We start from the raw sequence: 21,917 nt of genomic DNA on the forward strand, positions 1-21,917 counted from the left end.
TGTTAAAAATATGTAGCCTGTTCTACTTCACTGTCCACTGTGTTTTTAGTCACTTCACCCATTTGCCTTTCAGAGTGAGGCCCATCGGCAGCACTAGTGAAGCAGACACAGAGTTTGACAGGATGAAACAGGTTGGTTTAACTTCCCATGTAGCATAAAGCGCATTATGGGTTCACCCTGCGAAACTGAAATGAGACTCACGAGCTTGTTTACTGCCCCGCAGGAGATTTTGGACGAAGTCGTGCGCGAGTTGCATAAAGTGAAAGACGAGATCATTAACGGTAAGCAGCAGCCGTCCTTGTAAAGTTAAACAGCAGTGTAGCCTTTTTTTTTTTCTTAAATTGTTTTTTTTTATTTTCTCTCAGCCATCAGACAAGAAATTGGCAGAATCAGTACATCCTAATCTCATCCGAGCGTACAGATGGAAGAGGAGGAGCAGGAGGAGGAGAGCGACGGAGGAGCTGGAGGAGGACGGACACGCAGATGCACAGACGCGAGGACCAGGGAATGTTCTCTCAATGTTTCTGTGACCTCATAGACGCCATCGTTCGAGTTGCAGAGACGTTGTGGCAACATTTAAGTCTGCTGGACAGCAACAATAAAAAGAAGAAACGGAGACAAGAGAGCGCGGATTAACGAGAGGGACGAGCAGAAGAAATGTGGGGATGGATTAAAGGAAGACTGACGTACAGGTTGAACTCAAACAGAGGTTGACAGATGGACTAAAAGAAGAAGTGAGGAAAAGAAGGACGTTCGTGCTGAGTTTTGGTGTTGTGGTCCTCTCTGTGCACCTAGACTCAGTCAGCCCAGTGTTGCAACTCTTTGTTTGCCGTTCAGTCCAAGTCTTAAGAAGAAAATATTTTTGTTTTCTAAGTTTTTACTGTTTTATTATTTAAAAAAATGTGGTGATAATGATGATGATGCTGTTGATGACAATGAGTATTTTATTGATATTCTAGAGGGAGAAAGGAATCTTGCACACCCTACGTCAGCCTTTTATATTTTCTATTGTTTTTGTTTAGTTTATCCCTAACTCGTTGACGATAACAAGCACAATATGGGCACAGTGGCGCCGCATACCCACCTGCCCTCAACTGGCATATTTAAAAAAAAAAAAAGAAAGAAAAAAAAGACTTTTTACGACCTTGCTCATACTGGCGTTGTGTATCTAACCTTTAAGAAAAAAATAGCTTAAACCACTTGAATTACCTTAATTTCCACCATATTTAAAGGCATAACAATTTTTTTTGTTTTTAGCAATGAATCAGACAACACACAAAAAGTCTGCTCTGCAACTCCAGTGTGACCGAGGTTTCTCTGTAACTGTTCGGACGTGCGAGATCACTGAAACTCGGGGATCATTCACAAAAAACAGGCCGATAACTTTAAATGTGCCACCTGGTTTTACCTAGGTATAAAAAAAATGTAGTATTATATATATTAGTCACCCTATGCTTTGTGAACCCCACCCCCCACCAAGTATGCATGAATACCCCATCTCTATGAATAAGTTTATTTGGTTTGGGGACAAAAAAAAAAAAAAAAAAAGACACACACATGCAAAAATCTATATAAACGGTGGTACATTTACTATAGTGGTTTGTTTCTATGAACGTTCCCTTTCTACGAGATGTTAACCTTGATGATGGTAGCAATGTGGGGAGAAAAAAAAAGTGAAGAGGATTGGTTGCTCTGGCAATATGCAAACCTAGCTAAGTGCAAGAGATGAAAAGTAGGCCTTTGTGATGGTAGCTAAATGTGTATTTGCAGGAAGGCTTTGGATGAATATCAGTTGTTGCATTCTGTTCACTCTGTCCGCTCTCAACTACGTTCTCATTTAAAAAGCTGGAAGTAAATTCATTCATTCAAAAAAAAAAAAAATTTGTCAGCTACACAGTATCCTGCTCACTCTGTGTGTGTGTGTGTGTGTGTGTGTGTGTGTGTCACTATCTTCGAGTTTGTCTTAAGCTTGAAGGTATATTTTTCTTCGGATACCACAGTGACAAAAGCATTAACACACTCAGGAATGCAGAGTTTCTCCTTATAAAGACTTTTTATGTAGTGCATTTTTTTAAATAGAACTTTTATAAACAAGATAATGCTTAAGACTGAATATACATTAGGTTGAACGGTCAGTGGGTGGACAAAACAACACAAACCCTGCATAAAAACAGTAGCCATGCTTGTAATTTACCGTTTGTGGTGGCTTGTGATTCTTGTAGATGCTTTCTTTTTCACCCCTGTGCTTCTTGTCATTTCACACGCTGGTATTTTATTCTAAGGATAAGCGGACGCGAATGGATGGATGGTATTTTATTCTTTATACGAGTTAGTGTGTCACTAGAAAATAATTTAAAATGGCAAACACTAAATCCAAAAACAGAAAAGCTGTATGATCAAAGAGTGGTCATAAGAGGCTCCTTAGCAACACCAATGTAAAAGAATACTTCATGAACATGTGTCCAACCTGAAGAAACACCAGTATGGTCATTTAACAAGCCTAACACTCTGAGATACAATCCTTGTACGGCGATGCAGCTGCAACCAAGCAGAACGAGGCATCACAGAAGAAAAGGCTCCTCTTACTGGAAGGTAAGTTTCAATGCTTATTTTCCACTTCAGCATTGTTCTGCATGACGGATGTGCAGCTGCTAATCTAAGCGATTGTGCTTCTGCAGAAACTCTCACGAGGCTTGACGAACGCTTACAATCAGGAAAACTAAACGGCATGGGGTAGTGACATCTCCGTAAAACCACATGAGAATGTATGTGACCTTTATCCCGAAGTTATGGCTTTATGTCGCCTTCAGTCACAGATAAGAAAAAATTTACCTTCTTTTTTGCCGCAATTCTTTTTTGTGCTTTCTGGGTACAAGTAGATTTCCACATTGCACAATGACACTGGCTGTCTTTTTATAGCAGGAATAAATAACATCCAGTCATATGAGGTGAAATCTCATTTGTGTAAAATATGCAGCTGAAATGTGCACATTGCCTTATAGTAACACGAGTGCAGCACTGATTAGATGACAATGTCAAACATGTTATTGGGCTTACGTATGGTAACATCCACACTATGCAACAAAACTAGAGAGCATGCCAACTTTTTGTTGTGGTTAGCCGACGTCTGACAACTACAATTCACATTCTTGCTTAGCAGATCAATCAATCAATCGGAGATCTATTCCTGTTTGCTCATCTTGTACTCCCGTTTGATTCTGGAATAGGGCCCGATGCTGTCGTCAAACACAAAGTCCCACAATACACGGCTCCAGGAAGTGTGTTGAGGCAGGGAGTCGTAATACTCGGCTGCGATTTCCTTGACCTGCCAGTTAAAAAAAAAAAAAAAAACAGAAGTTAAAAATGAAAGAGAAGAAATATCAGTGAGAAAGAAGGTGGTGTAGAAAGAGTAAATATTGCAAATGGTGAGTGTAAAGCCTGCATCTGAAGTGCAGAGTTAATGTGTTTAGTATTTGAGGGCTTTTATTTATTCGACATGACTGTATTTGACTAGAACAAATGCTGATTTGTGCAAACAGAACAGCATATTGTATGATATTACACAAAACAGTACGTCGGGGTGAATGCAGCTCGACATATCCTGACTGAAATGTTTTACTAGACAATGAAAAGGGGGGCGTGAACGGGGGTTAAAATGTAACTAAACAAAATGGATTTTTAAGAGTTCTTTAAACTCGTGGTCAACAAACCTAAAGGCAGTTAACTTGTATTAAGTGCCAACACTGTCCTGATAGAGGCGGCAGTTAATCATTTAAAAAACCTGCCCATTAAGCTCATAAATACTCGCAGTTAATGGGAAAAAGAAATTAGATTTTTGGCATTTCCCAGTGTCTGTTGTACTTAGGTTCTAAAAGTCAGGAGAGGCCCATATCATCTGTCCACAGTACTCAGTGATATAACTGTGCTCATTTTTCAACGCTCAGTACATTCAAGTCCAAAGTTATAAGTTATACTGTTATAAATCTATTTATAACAGTAATATGTTCTCACCTGAGGTAGTTTACTGCCGGGTATGCTGGGAAAGTCGTGGTGCTCCATGTGATACCCAACATTGAAGGTAATCAAGTTCAACGCTCCATAGTAGGAATATGTCTCATGTCCTTTAAGGAACATGTAGTGCTCAGCTATGAAATGTCCAGAGATCGGATGCAGTCCCATACCCAAGATAGATCCTGCAATGAGGTAAATGATGGGCTTCACCCCCCATAAATAGTAGATAATTAGGTCTACTACAAGCTGAACCATTGCATTCTGGATCTCAAGCCGACCCACTGGCTTTGGGTTGACCACTAATGGGCGCAGGGCGTAGAATAATGGCTGGAGGAAGAGCCAGAGGATCTTCCTGGCTGGGGTGCAGAAGAACCATCCCTCAAAGTCTGTAGGTATGTCAACATCAAGCTGGTCCCCTCCAAGATACCGGTGGTGGTCGATGTGGTACTTTTTGAAGGCGGCAGAGTAGGGCAGCCCGATGGGTAGGTTGGCCCACATGGCGAACCAGCGGTTCCACTTCGCCAGCTTGTTACCAAAAGCCACGTTGTGGGAGATGTCGTGGATAGCCAGAGTCAGGGAGTGATTAATACAGCCTCCAAATGCATAGGCCCAGAAGAAGATCCATTTCCAGGAGAGGTCCTGGACCAGGAAGCAGGCCAGGAATTGGGTCAGGACCATGCCCGATACCACCCACTTCAACTGGGGGTCTGGACCCATCAGAGACTTGATCTGTGGATATTTGGCTGAGGAGAGAAGCAAGAAAAAAAGAGGGATGGAAAAGAGCAAAGGCAGGAGTAATGCGATTGTTGAAAAAGAAAGAAAGAATAGCAGGAGTGGCAGAGGACATGTGAGGAAAGGGAATAATAGATTAAAGGAAGCAGTGAAGAAAATGAGGATAAAAGAAATGAATTAATTATTTTTTTCTGAAACAGTGACTTGCACAGCATATGTTTCACAGTAATTTTCCTAAGGTTGCTCTCAGCAAACAAGCTGTGAGGTAGCTGCCCTTCTCTTGGGAAAACCATGCTGATAAAAGTCAGCTTTAATTGGCAGAGGTGTTGTTTTGCTGCGGGAAATGAAACTCAGGGAGAAACAAAAGAGCATTTGAAAAATCATTCTTTTAAAAAAAAAAGACTTTTACAATTAAAAAAAATAATAATACTAATAATAAGGTCATACAGGTTCTGATTTGTTGCACTGGCCCCACCTTATGGGAACAGCAAAGAAATTTGGGCAGGTAAGTGAAAAAGCTTTGTGCCAAGTGATTTGGCTACTAAGACTTTACAATCACACCATACAGAGCATATCCTATCATGCATTACATCAAAGTTAGCCACACACCATCGCGGGATGTCGCATGCAAATCTGACCCTACTTCCTTAGTTTCAGGTTGTGTAATGTCTCTATGCAAAACTTTCTTACCTTGGTGACTAATAGATTAAAGATACTGGGGCTGGGTCCCAGTGACCGTTTCATATTCTGATAGTCTCCTCTACAGACCAAATTCCCTTTATTCTATGAATGTTTACCCAACAAGAATTCCCTGTTGCTTCCCTGCAGTCTCCCATTGTGAAACAATCATTCATCAACATACAAGCATTACATCAGCATTAGTATTGCTTTCAAATCTGTGGCTCAATGTGAGCTCACCTCCAGAGCGTCCTTCCCTTTTTCCTAATTAAAGCCGTTTATGGACCATAAATTTTCAGATGCTGTCACAGCCTGCCTCCAGGGTATGAAGTTAAATCAATGACCAGGCATCATAAAACTCCAGTAATAACTTCTTAATGTGCCCATGCAGAACACATGTTGTAAAGCCATTAGAGAATTTTGACTTCATCGTGTCAAACAAGAAAGGCCTTTCATTTGCCTTACTGTTAGATCATTTTCCAGCATAGAGTATCAGCCAAAATTAATTCACACATTATTCTATTCAACATGTGGTGGTTGATCACATGTGTGGTCTCATAAGCATCTGTAATGGCAGGTAATGCTGTCCTTTGAATGTGCAGTATAATGTTAAGTTTATGGCCTGTGAGTCCCGCCTGAACCTTCAGTCTGCAGACGTGAAAAAAAAGCCATTTAATTTATTAAACTGTTCAAAAGGTGCCCCTTCCATTAAATGGTAAAGTAAAAGGATCTGAAGCACAATTACCTCTAACACATCTCTCCACCACATCCCTGTCCCCTCAGAGCAGAGGACAATAAACAGTTTAATAATTTAGGATTTTGTAGTGTCAAGAAACCCACCACCTACTAGGTGTGTCTTTCACACCCAAGTAAGCATGCAAATACTGGGTAAAGCCAGGATTAAATACACTTCAGCAGCAGAGCTTTTAAAATGGATCAAATGACGGATCAGATAACCTATTAGTTTGTGATACATATTTTATAGGCAAGGGAAAAATAAAAAGAAATAAAATGGAAACTCCAAACAGTTTGGATACATTCTGTTGGCTCATTCGTGTCATGATTTGAAGGATTTCCCAGGAACCTGTAAAACCTTTCTTATCATTTAAGGAGTAGCATTCAGAGTGTGACAGTCATGATTTGGAAAAGTGAACTGTCATTACATTCCTATTATTTCACAAGTTAGGGGGATTGGGAAAAAAGAAATGTTGAAGTGAATTAAATGTGTCACTATCACGAGCTTGAAACATGCTGATCCTCTTTTATAACCCGTGTTTCCTTTTAAGAAATAACTGACTTTAGTTTTAAAACCGCAATCAAAAGTAAACATGAAGACTGCAACATCAGATTTGAAATTCCACTCACAGCACGCTGTACTCTTATTTATTTAATTGTTCGTTTGCATTGATTTTAACTGGAGTACACTCCAGGTACACGCTATACCTTCGCCAATAAATACACGGTTTTAAAGTAATAAGTAAATCGATCTCGTCGCCCCTAAAACAGTACAAGTATGCGTAACTTCAAGTACAAGTAATAAAACTATGTGTTTATCATGAGCGGCATGTTCGTTTCTACGTTTTCACTGCATCCACTGTGAGCTGATAACTCGTTAAGCAACTGCTTGTAAACAGGTTTAACCGGCTACCGTTTTATAAGTAGAGTATAGTCAGGGAAAAAAAACTCTGACCTCAACTGTTAACACGTTGACTTCTAAAGCGCAGTTTCTGGCGGATTTTAAAAAACAATCTGGACTTTTTTGGGTTGTTTTTTAAAAAAAAATCTTCTGTCATTTCTTACCCAGAATTTCCTTTCTTCTTGAAGTGTGCGGCTGGTCAGTGTAGACCCATTCAAAGTCGCCTCTTCCACCTGTCTTCCCCATGGCTATCTACTCTGCGTGTGAGGCATCCGGCTCCGTGTCATCAAACCTTCGAAGTATCGGGACACACCCACCTTGACAGGTTGCAGACGGAAGGTTTAGGGTGTGGTCTCACGCCCCTCCTCCGAAAGTTGACGCAGGGGCAAACCTGCTTGTGCACCTGCTGAAATGTATGCAACCCCGCAGCGAGTGTTTTCTGTCGTGGAGACTAGAAACCTTTTTTAATATGTTGTATTAAGGGGAGGTGGGACTGTAGTGGTACTACAGTAGGCATATACTCTCAGAGAATGAGTGAAGAATTTAACTGGAAAACACACACAGCTTACACACAGTTACATATTGTAACTGTCAAGGTCAGAATTTTTGCTTTAAGGTTAGATATCGATATCAGTGTTTATGTGCTTCTTTTGTTACATTTCCAACTCATTTGTTTCCACTACACAAATTATCTGGCATGGAAAAAATAGCAAGCTTTCCCGCTTTTCAGTTATTTGCTGCTTTTTTTGTTTGATGTATTTGTAAATTGAATATTTCTAAGTTTGATAAGAAAAACAAAAACAATAACTTAAACATGTCCCCTTTATTTAATTTATAAACTGGATCATCAAAAAACGCATTTTACTATATGATAAAAAAAACACAAACTGTGAACCCATAATGTATAATGATGTGTATGTTACAAATAAAGATACAGTGTTTAGTTTGTGTCATCAGACATTCATAGAAGATGTGTATTTACGTTAAAACATACATAATATTATGCACATTTATATTTATTTCATAAAAATGTGTGTGTAATAATCTGTAAACTAAACATAATCTACCTGTCAGGGCACTTTTTCCTTGAATCTCGCGAGATTTCAGAACTGGAGCGTTGTGGCGGCGAGAATACACTAGTGAGACTGTGGAGTTGTTGTCGGAGAGAGCGAGAGGGGGGGCAGATAGAGAGTAGAGAGGAGGGAAGGCTAGAGTGTAAAATAAATAGCAATAGGAAGAAGCAATACACGAAAATTATCATGGCATCGGGGGACACCCTGTACATAGAAACGGATGGCTCAGAAATGCCGGCCGAAATAGTTGAATTGCACGAAATCGAAGTAGAGACAATCGAGACCACAGTTGTTGGAGACGACGGTGAGCACCAGCCTATGATCGCCTTACAGCCTCTCGATACAGATGATCCGAACTCGATTCACCCGCACCAGGAGGTGATTTTGGTGCAGACGAGAGAAGAAGTGGTGGGTGAGGATGACTCCGAACTGCACACAGATGATGGTTTCGAGGACCAAATTCTTATCCCAGTGCCCGCCGTGGAGGAGGACTATATCGAACAGACTCTGGTTACTGTGGCCGGGAAAAGCTCGTCAACAGGCCGGATGAAGAAGGCTGGAAGCGGAAAGAAATCGGGCAAAAAGAGCTACCTGAGTGGGGGAGAAATGGGCAGAAAATGGGAACAGAAGCAGGTCCAGATAAAGACGTTGGAGGGGGAATTTTCAGTCACTATGTGGGCATCGGGTAAGTTAAGTGAATTCCTGCAAGCTGGCGCCTCGCTTTGTTCTCAGGATGTGTGTCGTGTGACTGGGCCCTGCTGGGGCCTTGTCCTCCGCCAAAGTAGGAAACATTCCCCAACTCCGAGCCACTTAAACTCCATTTGAAATGTTTTTGTTTTTATGGGAAGCCATGTTTTATGTGTCGATGGGCGCCGCCATATTTCCCCGGTCTAGAAAGTATGGCGGCCCGAAAAAATGGCGTTTATTTGGCCGACGAAGATGGCGGCGAGAGTGGGAGCGAGTGCAGCTAGCTCCGCTAGGCCGCTGTGGCGCAGTTCAGTTCAGCTCAGCGAAGTCGGTGGAGGTGGTGCATTCAGGAACCCCTCAAACATTACAGTTTTTCCCCTTTAGTCACGCGTTTTTAGTCACATGATTTTAAAAGTACAATAAACTATGTATTTTGTTTCGGAAGCTGTATCATGTTTTTTAATTCTTTGCGTGAACCCTAAAAAGTGTGATTTTATCAGCTTGATATAGAAACTGGTTTTGAACTGGCTATTCAACACATGGAGAAAATGAAAATTGAGATGATTAAAAAAAACACATCGAGTTTTAATTTAAATTTTATTTGGAAAACATTTTTTTTGTAAACTTTGTGCAGCCAACCTCACCTTACTTGCGTTTCTACAGTGAATCGTTATGTATTTAATGCAAAATCTTTTCAATTTTCTGTTTTTCCTCACATTTTATGTTGAATAGACTGTCACAGAAATGCACCATTCATACTATTTGGAAAACTGTTTATAGTGTACTTTTGAGATTAAACCATTTGCAACTCAACAGAAATCACCTATTTAGCAACAACCGGATTTTCCGTAATATTTAAGTAGGAAATTAGTGAGGGCACAGAGAGCTCAAAATGCACTGTTGTAGTTATGGATTTCTTTTAAAAACTGTTCCTCTATCTTTTAGATGACAAAAAGGACATAGACCACGAGGAGCAAATCACAGGAGAAAACTCTCCTCCAGATTATTCGGAATACATGACAGGGAAAAAGCTTCCTCCTGGAGGCATCCCAGGCATTGACCTGTCAGACCCCAAACAGCTGGCAGAGTTTGCAAGGTAAGTGGTGATAATGTTGAAACACATTGCAGCTCTCAAAACAAAACTGTATTGGCTCCATGAAAGACAGACAAGAAACACTGCTGAAAACTCTGCAGACCTGATAGATTAGATGCAGTTTTGCACACTCTAGTTTTGTTTTGTGTGAAGTGCAACATTGAGCATAAATGCAACTCCACTTTAACATATGTAAATGCATGCATTTACATATGTTAAAATGCTTAAAAAAAAAAATAGCACTGTATGCAAATAAATGCTATTTATCTGTTTTCTGGGGATTTTTCTAATGCTAGTTTACATGCAGCTAGTTTACATGCAGCTACTTCCATTTCTGTTGCAGAATGAAGCCGAGAAAAGTAAAAGAAGATGACGCGCCCAGGACGATAGCCTGTCCACACAAAGTACGTGTGCTCTGCATGTTGCAGCTCAGAAGTTTGCTGATTGCTGTGTATTTGTTATGACACCTCTTTTGAGAATATGCAAGTGTGTTATGCACTGGCATGCCGTTATGTGCAAACAAGTTAAACTAACTGTGTTTCCTCTTCCCTGTCAGGGATGTACCAAGATGTTCAGGGACAACTCTGCAATGAGGAAACACTTGCACACCCACGGGCCTCGGGTGCACGTCTGCGCAGAGTGCGGCAAAGCGTTTGTCGAGAGTTCGAAATTGAAGAGGCATCAACTCGTACACACGGGAGAGAAACCTTTCCAGGTGAGGTCTCACACGTGGCAGGCTGTCAGTTATTTGGCTTTCTCAGACAGCCTGCAAATATTTACTTTGATTTAATAGTAGGACATAAAAATACTTATGGAAGTGTTTACCTTACTCGGCTGGGTTTGTGTGTTTTAAGAGTGGTTATATGCAAATTTTGCTATTTCATCATAAGGCTACTGAGCTAAGTTATACGTGAGCTAAGTTGAGACATGAAGTAGCATTAACACTCTCTCTGTCTCTTTCCCAGTGCACATTTGAGGGCTGTGGCAAGCGGTTCTCCCTGGACTTTAACTTGCGCACACATGTGCGTATTCACACTGGAGATCGTCCGTATGTTTGCCCCTTTGATGGCTGCAACAAAAAATTTGCCCAGTCCACCAACCTGAAGTCTCACATCCTCACACACGCCAAAGCCAAAAATAACCAGTGAATGAGCCGCGCTTCAGACTAACGACAACACAAGGAAACACTGGAGGATTTGACCTGTATGTCCGCTCCTTCGACAGCCAAATGATCCCTTGGCCTGCTTTGTTGTGACATAAGAAGTCCCTTTGTGTTGCCTCTAGGGTAAAACGTTTAAACGGAAAAAGGCGTCTTCACAAACTTTTTGATACACAGAGGTTTTCAACAAGCAACTTGTGAGAACCCCGACCCCCTCAGGCCTCTTACCCTACTTTGGCTCTACCTGGATGGAACAACTTAACAGTTTCTTCTTGTGGAGATGTTATTTCATGGATCTGCTCCCAAGAAACTTATTTATATCTTAAGACGAGCAGTTTAAAAAAAAAAAAAATGTTTTTGCAATATTCTTCAAATTTGCGTCAATCCTTAGCAATGACACATTTTCAATTTTGTACTTTTCCCCAAGTGTGCATATTGTACACTAATGAACAAAGCCCTTTTCAGACATGGGATCTGTGAAAGTAATGGCTTTCTGTCCTTCAGATGTAGGTCATTTTTATGTTTATGTTTTTCTCAAAGTTTTATTTAGACACACGACAGTGATTGGCAGAGTCGCAGTACGCATGCAGTACTTGCCCTTCCTGGAAAAGCCTTGTTGACTCTGTGACAACAGGTTTTCTCAGGATCGACTCTTTTCACTGTGTTTTTAGTTTCTTCTGTCATTGTCACTAAGAGCAGGTTGTGTGTATATGTGCTGCTCAGAGAGCTGCACACAGGCTCAGAGAAAGAGAGATGTCTCTTCTGTTTATTGAAAGAGGAATGTCTTTATCATAAATTAGAACCTGATTTTGGAGAGATTTGTATGTATTGCTGTTGAGGGCATTCCCTCATGAGTTCAGCTTCAAAGCAAAGTTTAAATGGAATCATGCACAGTCAAAATCACTCAGATGCTCCTCTCTTAATTTGACTGCATGCATTCAGATTTGTCTTGAAAAGTTAGAAGTAAACGTTTCCAGGTCCGACCTAACGAGATTGCCATTTAAGGATAAGTGAACATACACTTGGGCAGCTGACGCATTCAGGTGCCCTCAAAATTAATGAAAGGGATTGCATGTCTGAAAGGGGCTGTAGGCTCTGTGGTGATGTATGTAGTCAGATTGTCTCTGTAGGTCTTCTTCGAAGAGGTTTCGGTTTGTTTTACCTCCTCCCTTTCTTCCTCACGAGTGTGTTTCGAGGATGTGACTGGGTGGTCTCTGCATATTTTCATTTTCTACAACACAATATCCTGTAGATCATAGACATGTGATTTTCAATAGTAATCAGTGATTAAAATGTTTCCCCCTTGCACTACCAATGCAAAACGGTGTCATTTGTTCTCAGTTTGAAATCATTCTCAAATATTTTATACTTAATTTAAAAAAAAAAACCTAAAACCTCCATTGTCATATAACTGGGATACTTGTACATGTTTGATACTATAGAATAATAACAATGTAACAGGTTAACTTGTCGAAGTCTTTCACAGGGAATTACCGAACTTTGGTTTCCTCTTTCATTCAAATAGAAATAAATAAGTGGAACTTCTTTTTGTTTAATCCTTTTCCATAGTGCGTACACACAAATGGTAGTTTTGTCATCTTACAGCTTGAACTTTTGCAGTTACAAAGGTTCATCTGTAAAAATTAGTTTGTCGGCTTGTTTTTCTTCGCGTGCCAGGATACTGAAAACAGTAGAGGTCAGAGGCCGTGTTGACATTTGCATTGGAAATGACAGGGCAGAATTTAACTTTAACCAGTTTGTATAAGGTCTTTAGTCATAACCCACATCTATTACATTTATCTATTTACACTTATTTTCAATGCATAATTTGCAGATTATTCTTGATTAATAATAAATTAAAATGTTAGCTTCAAAGTGTGGCGATTGATGAATTCACCCACAGGTAAATGATGATTGAGACTGGGAGGAGACAAAAATCCCCTGAGAGGGTTGTGCCACAAAGGCTGATTGTTGTAAAGTCAAATATGTAGCTCCGGCTCCTGTGGCAACCCATTGTGACAGCCAAAGGAAGCTCTAATAAGCTCACATTTCCAAACTGCAACCATCATAACATACTTTCAAACATCGAGGATAATACTGAACACCCATCTGACATTTTGTTGTACATAATCTGGCTTTAATCAGTCCACAAAAATAGTAAAGGCAGTGCTTTCACAACAAGTACAACAATGCTGGTGGGTAGAATTGCTGAATCACTTCAAATCCACATATTACAACACATCTTGTCATTTCACAGCAGCAAATCAAGATTTCAAACGTCCTCTTAATCAGCACACCACAAAGTATGTTCCCCTTTTTAGTGCACATACATGAGCGGTGTTTTAAAAATCTCAAACAACACGATGACTTGTACCTAGTTTATCCCTGCCGAGTAGTTTGGAAGTCTCGTTCCCTGTACAGATCAGATATTAATCCAGCTCACAGTCATTAACAATCAACAGCACTATTTTAAAACAAGCTGTGCATAAGAAGTGATTACAGTATATATTTCCACCTTTTCAATAAAGTTATTTAATCTTTTTGCATAGCCAACTGTACGTCCTCACTGTGTATCTAAAGGGATGGATGTAAAGCCAAGAATATCTCAAATCTGGGTCAGTTATAAATGCAGTGAACAGCAGAAAATGGCAGCTGTAGTGCAGTATTAAAAAACTACCACTATAATTATCCCTGGCAAACATACTTGAACAGTTTGAAGCCTTAAAATGAGAGGCGATGCAATTATCCTTAAATGATTCAGCAAACAAAAATCTTTAGGAGTTCAATAATCCTTCAACTTCAAACGTATACCTGAATAAAACCAAAAGAGGCAACCTAGAGTATAGCTATTCGACCCTTTTGCCTTTGGCATTGTGTGTCTGGCGTCTACTCTCAGAGCAGGCGCTGGTGGGTTATTTGCAGCTAATCACTCAGGAGGACAGCCAGCAGGGCAGGATAGTTTGGCGTACCCCAGCCGGTAACAGGATCCCACGAAGGTGCGGCACAGAAACCCTGCCCTTGAACCTGCTCGTCCAGACAGCCATAGTGGCAACCTTCAGTTACCTTGAGACAAAAGTGAACGGCATTTAGGAACCAGACCTCGACCATGGATATTTGGTTTCTTGTTTTAAAAAAACTGCCTTAGTGAACACCCGTCATAACAGTAGCAGCGTAAACAAAGCTTGTTTTTCAGTTAAAGCGTCGCAGTGTCTATGTTGTGTAATCTATACAAGTGGAGCATTCTTCAATAGTTTGGTAACAACAAGAGTCCTCCAATAATTACTTCAAGTACTTATCTACAGTAATAGTATAATTATCTGCACTTACATCAAATAAGGCCTTTCCATTCAGCTTATAGAGTCGGGGGTTGAGGAAGCCCAGGGCAGGCAGGCCCTTCATGAAACGTTGATCATTGATGAGGGAAAGCATACCTCCGACTACAGGGGTCGATGCCTGGATGGGTAAGCAATGCATGTGAGATGCAATGAGCCACAAGAAGCAGACATTCAAAGCAAGTCATTTAAGGTAAGTGCCGACTGTTGGTGGTGAATGGGGGTGGCTACAGTCTGTAAACACAAACATTTCTTTAACTGAAATAAACCTCCCATGATGTGTAAGGCTTTTGTACCAAATGCAAAGGAAGCTGAAGAGCGCAACATGGGGGAATGAAGCATCACCCTTTTAGACCTTCACTCATTTTAAAGCAAATCCCCTGTAGCTATTGAGTTTGCCTGCTCAGATCCATCCTAACTGCACAGAGTCTGTTCTGGAAACTACAGGTACAGGTATAGATATTTATGTACAGATGTATGATTGTGCATTTTTGTTGTATGCATATCAGTGTGTAGGTATGAATGCACTTGTCTTACTCTATATGAGCCATTGGCTGGTGATTTGAAAGTCAGATGAATATTTCTATTATTCATTAGACGGGACCAACTCCATTTCAACCACAGAATCTGTGTTATTTATATAGAGATGTCTAATGTATTTGTTATGTTGCTTCGATGAATGTCCATACACGTCAAGTGTACTTTGTTGGAAATAAACTTATCTGTCCAAAAAAACTAAACCTGCAACATTTTAGGAGCCCATAGAGGAAAAAAGGCACCAGCTTCGTTTAGGCTGTCAGTTTGCCCATTGGGCTAATTTTATGGCTCTTCTGTTTCTTTTTTCCTCCTCTGCTACATTGTCAATTCTTTATTTGCTACAAAGGATACTGACCGAGGTCCCCGACACCCACGGGACAGGCACTCTGTTGCTGACCACCCAGTAATTATCAGATAGGGCAGCCATGTCTGGGTAAGCCCTTCCGCTGGTATTGAAGTATGACTTAGGAGGGAGGGATGCCGCTACAGTCTTTAGATAGCTATTCACCGCAGTGGTCTGTGGGAACACACACAGAGCACAGATAGCACTGTTTACACTGACTTTTGGGGAAAAAAAAAACACACACGATGATCACTGGATACATAAATGAACGGAGATGTATCATGCATCACTAAAGGCTGATGATTTTACCTGGTAGTCGGGCATCTTAAAGATGTTGCTGAAGCCTCCACCACTGATTGAGTCTGTGACTTCATACGTGACCTTATAGGGGTTCTTGAAGGATGTGCCTCCTACTGTAGTCACATATGGGCTGGAAATAAGAAGCTCTTTAAATCAGATTTTTTTTAATATAATAAACTATCTGTTGCAAATAATTACACGCTGCTTTAGTTTCACAAAACTGGAGTTGATGTTTTACCTTGAGGCAGGGAAACTGGGCCTGAAGGTGTTTTCTTTGCCCAGATGTCTGCATCCAGCACCACTGTCACCTGAACACGACACAAGATCAGGGTGATTATAAGTGAGGTGGCAGGTGATGGTGCAGTAAATCTTACTAATGACTGGCAGCCTATTGACTGTTGCTTTGGAGCCGTGATAAAAAGCAAGCAGAACAAAAAGGTATCGCGTACACACGCCGTGCCATCAGGGGTTCAGTATGAAACAATGGTGCTGTATTCATGTTTCAAGTGACATAATGATCTGACAATGAGAGTGACTTTACAGTCAGGTGACATATTGCCAAGGAGACAAAGCCTCTTATTTTCTTTACACGATCAGGTTTTTCTTGGGCCTCTAAAGAATTCCCCAGTTATTCAAGTCAAGTCTCATTTTTAACCAAGGTGACGAAAACCACAAAAAGCACCACAACATGTCACACACATGTTACTGTTACAAATGTTACTGTTATTACTGACCAGAAGCAAAGAGCAATGAGATTCCTCTGACGCCGGCCTTCATGAACTCTGTGTTGATGCGCGTCATGTAGGCTGCAGAAAGACTGTCTTCATCATCTCCATAGCTGATAGTGTGAACCCAGGGCAGGTCAGTCATGTTGCTGAGCAAAATCATCCACTGGAGGAAAGGCTCCTGGGACTCATGGCGACCTGGAGGCACAGCAGAACAATTTAAAGGGAAAAAAGAAACGTTACTCTGTGTGGAGGTTGTTTTTTTTCTCTTGCTTTTAACTCCAAGCTCTGACCTCTTTGCTAAAGGGTTTATCATTTCTATATCATGATTTTGTTTTGAATAATCTAAAAACAGAAAGACAAACTCTTTCTCATACCTGGATTGGTGAAGACCCAAGTGGAGATGTTTGCCCCTGTGCTCATGATGTACTCTACATCCAGACTGGCCTCTATACCAGCTTTTCCTCCCCCCTGGGTTCCTACAACTCGATCCACCTCAGACCGATGCTGGAAGCCACCACCGAACATGGCCATGAACTCAGCCAAGTCGGCGGGATGGTAATATTGCTCCAAAAACTAAAAGAGAAAGCAGCTAGCTACAGTGAAAAATTACACCACGTTATAGTCAGATTAAAGACTTGGAGCTGAAGGTTATATGGCTAGTTGCAACATTTAACCTTTCATCCCTTAAATAAAAGGTGAGTGTATCATACTTGAGCTACAGCTTGGCTGTTGTTCTGAACTGATCCCACATCAGCTGATGTTAGATTGTAGCGAGTCCTTAAAACGGCAGGAGTCACCCCGAGGTGAAACCCTGCCTTAGACTTCTGCTTCTTGCTGAGATCCAGTCCCTTAGGAGGAAGACGGTGAAGTCCTCCAACTGCAGAAGCATACACAAATAAAAAAAAAAATTCAATCCCACATCCACTTCCTTAACCACTTATGTACTTCAGGGTCACGGGGGCGGCAGTGTCAATGCAGATCCAAACCTAATCATATGAGATGCTCTCATAAAGTTCAAAGACTTTGCCATAAAAAATGACGAAGTCTTTGAACCCAAATATATCTCCTCACCTGCATCTCAAACCCACTTTTTGTGTAGTTTCTATTTATTCCTTTTTTGATTAGTCACTGAAGTGCCATTCTGACCACTTGCACGTTGGTATTTACGATTTCAACAGAAATATCCGAGAGAAACCCACAACTTCTGTGTAAAAAATTACCCTGTGGCTAAGCACCGGCACCCACACACCAAGCAACAGTTTCTAAGGAAAAAGTGGTTAGCAGCGTCACCTTACACCAGCAAGGTTCCTGATTTCAATTCTGGCTGTACTTAAGGTGGTTAGAATAAAGCACTATATGATGATTAAAAGTGTGATTTGTAGGACTTTAACAGGTCATTAACACTGCAGAAGCACTGAATACATGTAAACACACACACACAGGTCAGGGTCAAACTTGGGTTCTACTGTAACACCCTGAAGCTTGTGAGGGAGAATATTTGGTGCCACACTGAAGTTTTCTTGGCCACAATGACAATTTAAGTAACCACCCAAAAATTTAGGCCCTATGTGACACTATCCTCTTCCCCAAAATAAAATTCCCGGTAAAAAAAAATGTAATGAAAAGGTTATTGAGGATCCAGTGGGCAGTAGTGACATCTATTCAAGTGGACTGAACGGGACAAAGAAGCGATCTAAAAAAAAAGTTTTTGCAGCAAAATGTGAGTAGGTGTATTTTTTTTTGCAAGCAATCGTAGAATTTTATGACCTAGGTCTAAAAAAACCCAACATAATAATTAGCAGCTTTTGAAATGGAGCTCACCAAAGTCAAGGTGATGATGAACGTCATCGGGAACCGAGTATGGAGCTGAAGACCTCACTAAATAATGTCCATCTCTCATATAACGGTGAAATCTGCTTCCTGGAAGTAACCTCTCTGCAGTCCTGAGGGAAAAAAGCAAACAAAAGAATTCAGTACAACTATCATTTACTGTCATTACCATGCAAACACATGCAAGTCCATTTATGTGTGTTTAAAAAGGAAACAATGTAAAACAGATAAACTGGAACTTCTAGTAAGTGAAATCGACTCCTTGTCTCAGCCTTGATTTATGAATATTTCATTTTACTCCAGGTCAATGTCTGACTTTTTTTTAACCCAAAACCGCATAAAGAGGAACTATATCACAAGATACAAGCATTAGTGGGAGATTTACACTGCTACAGAACTCGTGTTGAAGAAGTGACTTTGCGCTTTAACTGTGTCATGAGCAAGTGAGTTGAGTAAGCAGAACAAATGCTGCCAAAGAAATATGCTTACTCTGCAGTCATGGTGCACTGCAAAAAGTCCTGAGTGCGAATCGTAAGGCAGTTTGTAATCCCATGACTCTGCAGCCAGCGATGCACCACTTTCTCGGTCAGGTCAGAGGGACGCACGAGGGAGGCTACTTCCTCCAGACTGAGATGCTTACCTGGAGTGCAAACGAGCACAGGTTAACGTTTAAAGGAGTATTTCTTTCTGTTTTTAAAATGTAAAGGTTGCAGTTATCGGATAGATCCTTACCATACTGAACTGAGTCAGGGTCTGACACCAGCCTGAGCTTTTCCTCCAGCAGGTGAACATTCTGCTGCTTTAGGGCAAAGGTCAGTTCGAGCTCTTCTGTGGGACCAACCCGATCCACATGAGCCCACTCCTGTGGTATCCTGTGTAAAGAAGAATAAACATTTTGAAAATGTATTTTAACAGTCAGAAATTAATGGCAAGCATTTAAATGGCTGGGAGACCTGGTATAACACACTTATTAATAAACACAGCACCCAGTAATTAATTACATATGAATCATACCTCACTTTACAGTCTATAGCTAGCAGAAATCCAGATGTAACTTAAAGTAAATAATACATATCATAACAGTTTTAAAATTGTATGTTTGCTCACAAGACATCCTGGTCTGACTCCAGATATCCACTCCAGACCACCGAACTGAATAAAAAGGGCAAGGAGAAGACCAGTCTGCTGGAAGAAAGGAGAAATCAAAGCATTGAAAATCAGATACACCCAAAACAAACCCGGAAGTTTTGTCAAAACTACAATTAGTGTTATTTCTGGTCGGTAACAAAAGATGTCTTGGTGCATCTTTGACGTTTCAATGTGATTCAGGTAAGAAGGTAAAATTAAAATCATACGCGTTTCTTCCTGCCTTCATGCACACATAGCGTTATGCTAATGCTACATCTATTACAGAAAAGCGCTGTTTAGTTTATTACAGCTTTAACGTCCCACGGCCACTTTAACCTGCTACATTAGCAGCAGCTATAGGTCACCAGTGAGGTAAAAAACGTGGGTTAGCTACGTTTAAACAGTTCACGGTATCGCACTCTTCATTATTTATGTAAATAAGCTCTGAAGTTATCTAAAGCACTCACAGTTTGTTCATGGTGTCCTCTCCTGTTACAGCTTTCCAAACTCAAGCGACCAGGTTAGTGTATGCGCACTAGTCATGTGACTTTCTTTTCACGTGATCAGCAACCGCTGCCCCCCCTTCCCCCTCCCACCACCGATCCTTTAACACGTTTGTAATGTAGTATGTTCTGCTAACTTTTATTTTTGGTTTATTTATGTTTGTTTTGTTTTTTTTTTTACTGCACGTAAACGCTGCTCCTTAACAGTATTCAAATAGAAAAAGTAAACTGGGTTCAAATCTGTGTCACAGCTTCACTTTTGCTGGTTTGGAGGCAAGTTTTGTAAATTTCCTGCTATGGTTTGGATATTTCTGTCCACTCACACTTCTCCTTCACCACTGTGGACTTGGAATGAAAGGAAAATTGTCTCCCCAACTAAAAGCAAAAGAACAAAAACAAAAAAACTAGCTAACTTAAAATAACTAGACGGAAGAAAATAACTAAAATAATATTGCAAACTTAAAAAACCTAACTATAATAACACATACCAGTGTGGAAAGACTAAATTGAATAATACACACATATTTACTAAGTTTGTATTGTAAGTCTGGTATATTTCTGTTGTGGTACAGTACTGTGCAAAAGCCTGGAGTCAGCTCTCATATCTCAATATTTTGCTTCCAAGTACCGAGTCCTTGTACCTGGCCTTTTTCAGAGGAATGCTTTCTTTGTTTGTTAAACCACTTAACACTGACTTATGACTCGTTCAAAGATAAAACAGGCACTTAACTCAAGGGCTGAACCAGTGTTGTGTCTACACATAACAGACCCAATTTTAAATGGTTTCTTTAGGCCCTTTGTTACTAGCAGCCTGTCACAATAGGCACACAGTTTTGCAGCATTAAATAGTATTTTGCACCAACAAGGTGATTCCTAAAGAACTGTTAGCCAAAAACTTGGCATATCTTGGCATAGTGTGCAAAAAAATTGAGGTGGATAAGAAACGGCAGGCCTAAAAAAAAGATCCACAGCAGGAAAAGCAGTTAGTGAAGGTTATATCCTTCAGAAAAAGGAAAAATCCAGCAAAGACCTGAGAAATGCATCTGCTATTCACTGAAGCCTCATCACAAATGTGGCTTCAGTGAATAGCCACAGGAAACAGCAAGAAAATGAGGACTGGGATAGGTCTTTTCTATTAGAACTGGACTGATCTTATGGAGGGATTAATCCAGTTTTGACATTTCTGGCTCATCATCATCAGTATGTACAGAAGAGAAATCTTGTGGTACAGTATCTGCACAATGAAAATGAAAATTCTTAAAGAATCAAGCACCTTCTTACCTTACAGACCCAAAATACTGTATCACCTGAATAGAGTACTTTGCTCTAGTTTTCATTCCTAGATTTAAAAGTAGAATAGGAAGCAGAGCAGAGAGGCCCCTCTCCTGTGGAACCAGCTCTCAGATTTGGGAGACAGACACCCTCTCTACTTTTAAGATTAGGCATAAAACTTTTCTTTTTGACAAAGCATAAAGTTGGGACTGAATCCCTTAGTTACACTACAAAAGGCTTAGGTTGCTGGGGCTCCCATGATGCACTTTTTCTTCTTGACTCACTATGTGTTTATACGCCACTCTCATTTAAATATTAGTTATTAATAACTCTTTGGCTCTCTTCCAGTGTCTTTTTGTCCTGTTTCATTACCTCCAATCAGTCGCGACAGATGACTGACCCTCGTTCCGCTTGAGGTTTCTTCCTGTTAAAAGGAAGTTTTTCCTTCCCACTGTCACCAAGTGCTTGCTCATTGGGATCTGATTGCTGGGAGTTTTTCCTGTATTACTGTAGGGTCTTTACCTTACAGTATAAAGCACACAGACAACTGTTGTTGTGATTTAATGCTATAGAAATAAAACTGTACTGAACTGAATTTTAATCAGTGGTGTTAAGGATCTTGTCATAATTATGAATGTGGACAGTACCATGTGGAAGCATTACTGAAGCAGTGTGAAATCGTCTTGACAAAGAACAGAATAAAAGGCAGCCAAAAGAAAGTGTTGAATTTCCTTCAGGAAGCCTGTAGAACTCATCCTGAAGACTACTTGAGCACATCAACACCAACAACCTCTGTGCAACTAAAGCATAAAACAATAATTAACAATGGGGGAAAAAAAGGTTTATTATAAGTAACCCTTTGGTATATATAAAAA

The 21,917-nt window shown here is 40.5% G+C and overlaps 4 protein-coding genes across 8 annotated transcripts in view; 2 read left to right on the forward strand and 2 right to left on the reverse strand.

Moving 5' to 3' along the window:
- evla (Enah/Vasp-like a) overlaps positions 1-1,582 on the forward strand; it is a 37,604-nt gene extending 36,022 nt beyond the window's left edge. For all 4 annotated transcript variants that reach the window (XM_040041478.1, XM_040041477.1, XM_040041476.1 and 1 more), the window contains 3 exons: positions 74-131; positions 224-281; positions 366-1,582. In XM_040041478.1, the coding sequence (XP_039897412.1) occupies positions 74-131; positions 224-281; positions 366-403 (154 nt within the window). In that variant the 3' untranslated portion in view covers positions 404-1,582. The remainder of the gene's footprint in view (positions 1-73; positions 132-223; positions 282-365) is intronic.
- Positions 1,583-2,843: 1,261 nt separating this feature from the next.
- degs2 (delta(4)-desaturase, sphingolipid 2) lies at positions 2,844-7,416 on the reverse strand. Its single transcript, XM_040041484.1, has 3 exons — positions 7,222-7,416; positions 4,012-4,754; positions 2,844-3,325 (listed from the first exon to the last, which is right to left on the reverse strand). The coding sequence occupies exons 1-3, from the start codon at positions 7,301-7,303 to the stop codon at positions 3,182-3,184; spliced, it is 969 nt and encodes a 322-aa protein (XP_039897418.1). The 5' UTR covers positions 7,304-7,416; the 3' UTR covers positions 2,844-3,181.
- A 790-nt stretch (positions 7,417-8,206) lies between these two features.
- Positions 8,207-12,391, forward strand: yy1a (YY1 transcription factor a). The gene is made up of 5 exons (XM_040041482.1): positions 8,207-8,815; positions 9,763-9,913; positions 10,254-10,314; positions 10,467-10,625; positions 10,876-12,391. The coding sequence occupies exons 1-5, from the start codon at positions 8,317-8,319 to the stop codon at positions 11,056-11,058; spliced, it is 1,053 nt and encodes a 350-aa protein (XP_039897416.1). The 5' UTR covers positions 8,207-8,316; the 3' UTR covers positions 11,059-12,391.
- A 788-nt stretch (positions 12,392-13,179) lies between these two features.
- Positions 13,180-19,843, reverse strand: tpp1 (tripeptidyl peptidase I). 2 transcript variants are annotated; one of them, XM_040041481.1, is made up of 13 exons: positions 19,735-19,843; positions 19,247-19,321; positions 18,872-19,011; positions 18,629-18,779; positions 18,131-18,252; positions 17,020-17,186; positions 16,684-16,882; positions 16,316-16,504; positions 15,820-15,889; positions 15,591-15,711; positions 15,294-15,455; positions 14,397-14,522; positions 13,180-14,132 (listed from the first exon to the last, which is right to left on the reverse strand). In XM_040041481.1, exons 1-13 carry the CDS (start codon positions 19,743-19,745, stop codon positions 13,992-13,994), a joined length of 1,674 nt encoding a protein of 557 aa, XP_039897415.1. In that variant the 5' UTR covers positions 19,746-19,843; the 3' UTR covers positions 13,180-13,991. The 2 variants fall into 2 exon arrangements, with proteins under 2 accessions (XP_039897415.1, XP_039897414.1); XM_040041480.1 differs by having other exon boundaries at positions 19,247-19,324; positions 19,735-19,840.
- Between the last annotated feature and the right edge of the window lie 2,074 nt (positions 19,844-21,917).

Source organism: Simochromis diagramma, unplaced genomic scaffold (assembly GCF_900408965.1).
Source record: "Simochromis diagramma unplaced genomic scaffold, fSimDia1.1 OVJJ01000304.1, whole genome shotgun sequence".
In the NCBI taxonomy this organism is placed as follows: domain Eukaryota; kingdom Metazoa; phylum Chordata; class Actinopteri; order Cichliformes; family Cichlidae; genus Simochromis; species Simochromis diagramma.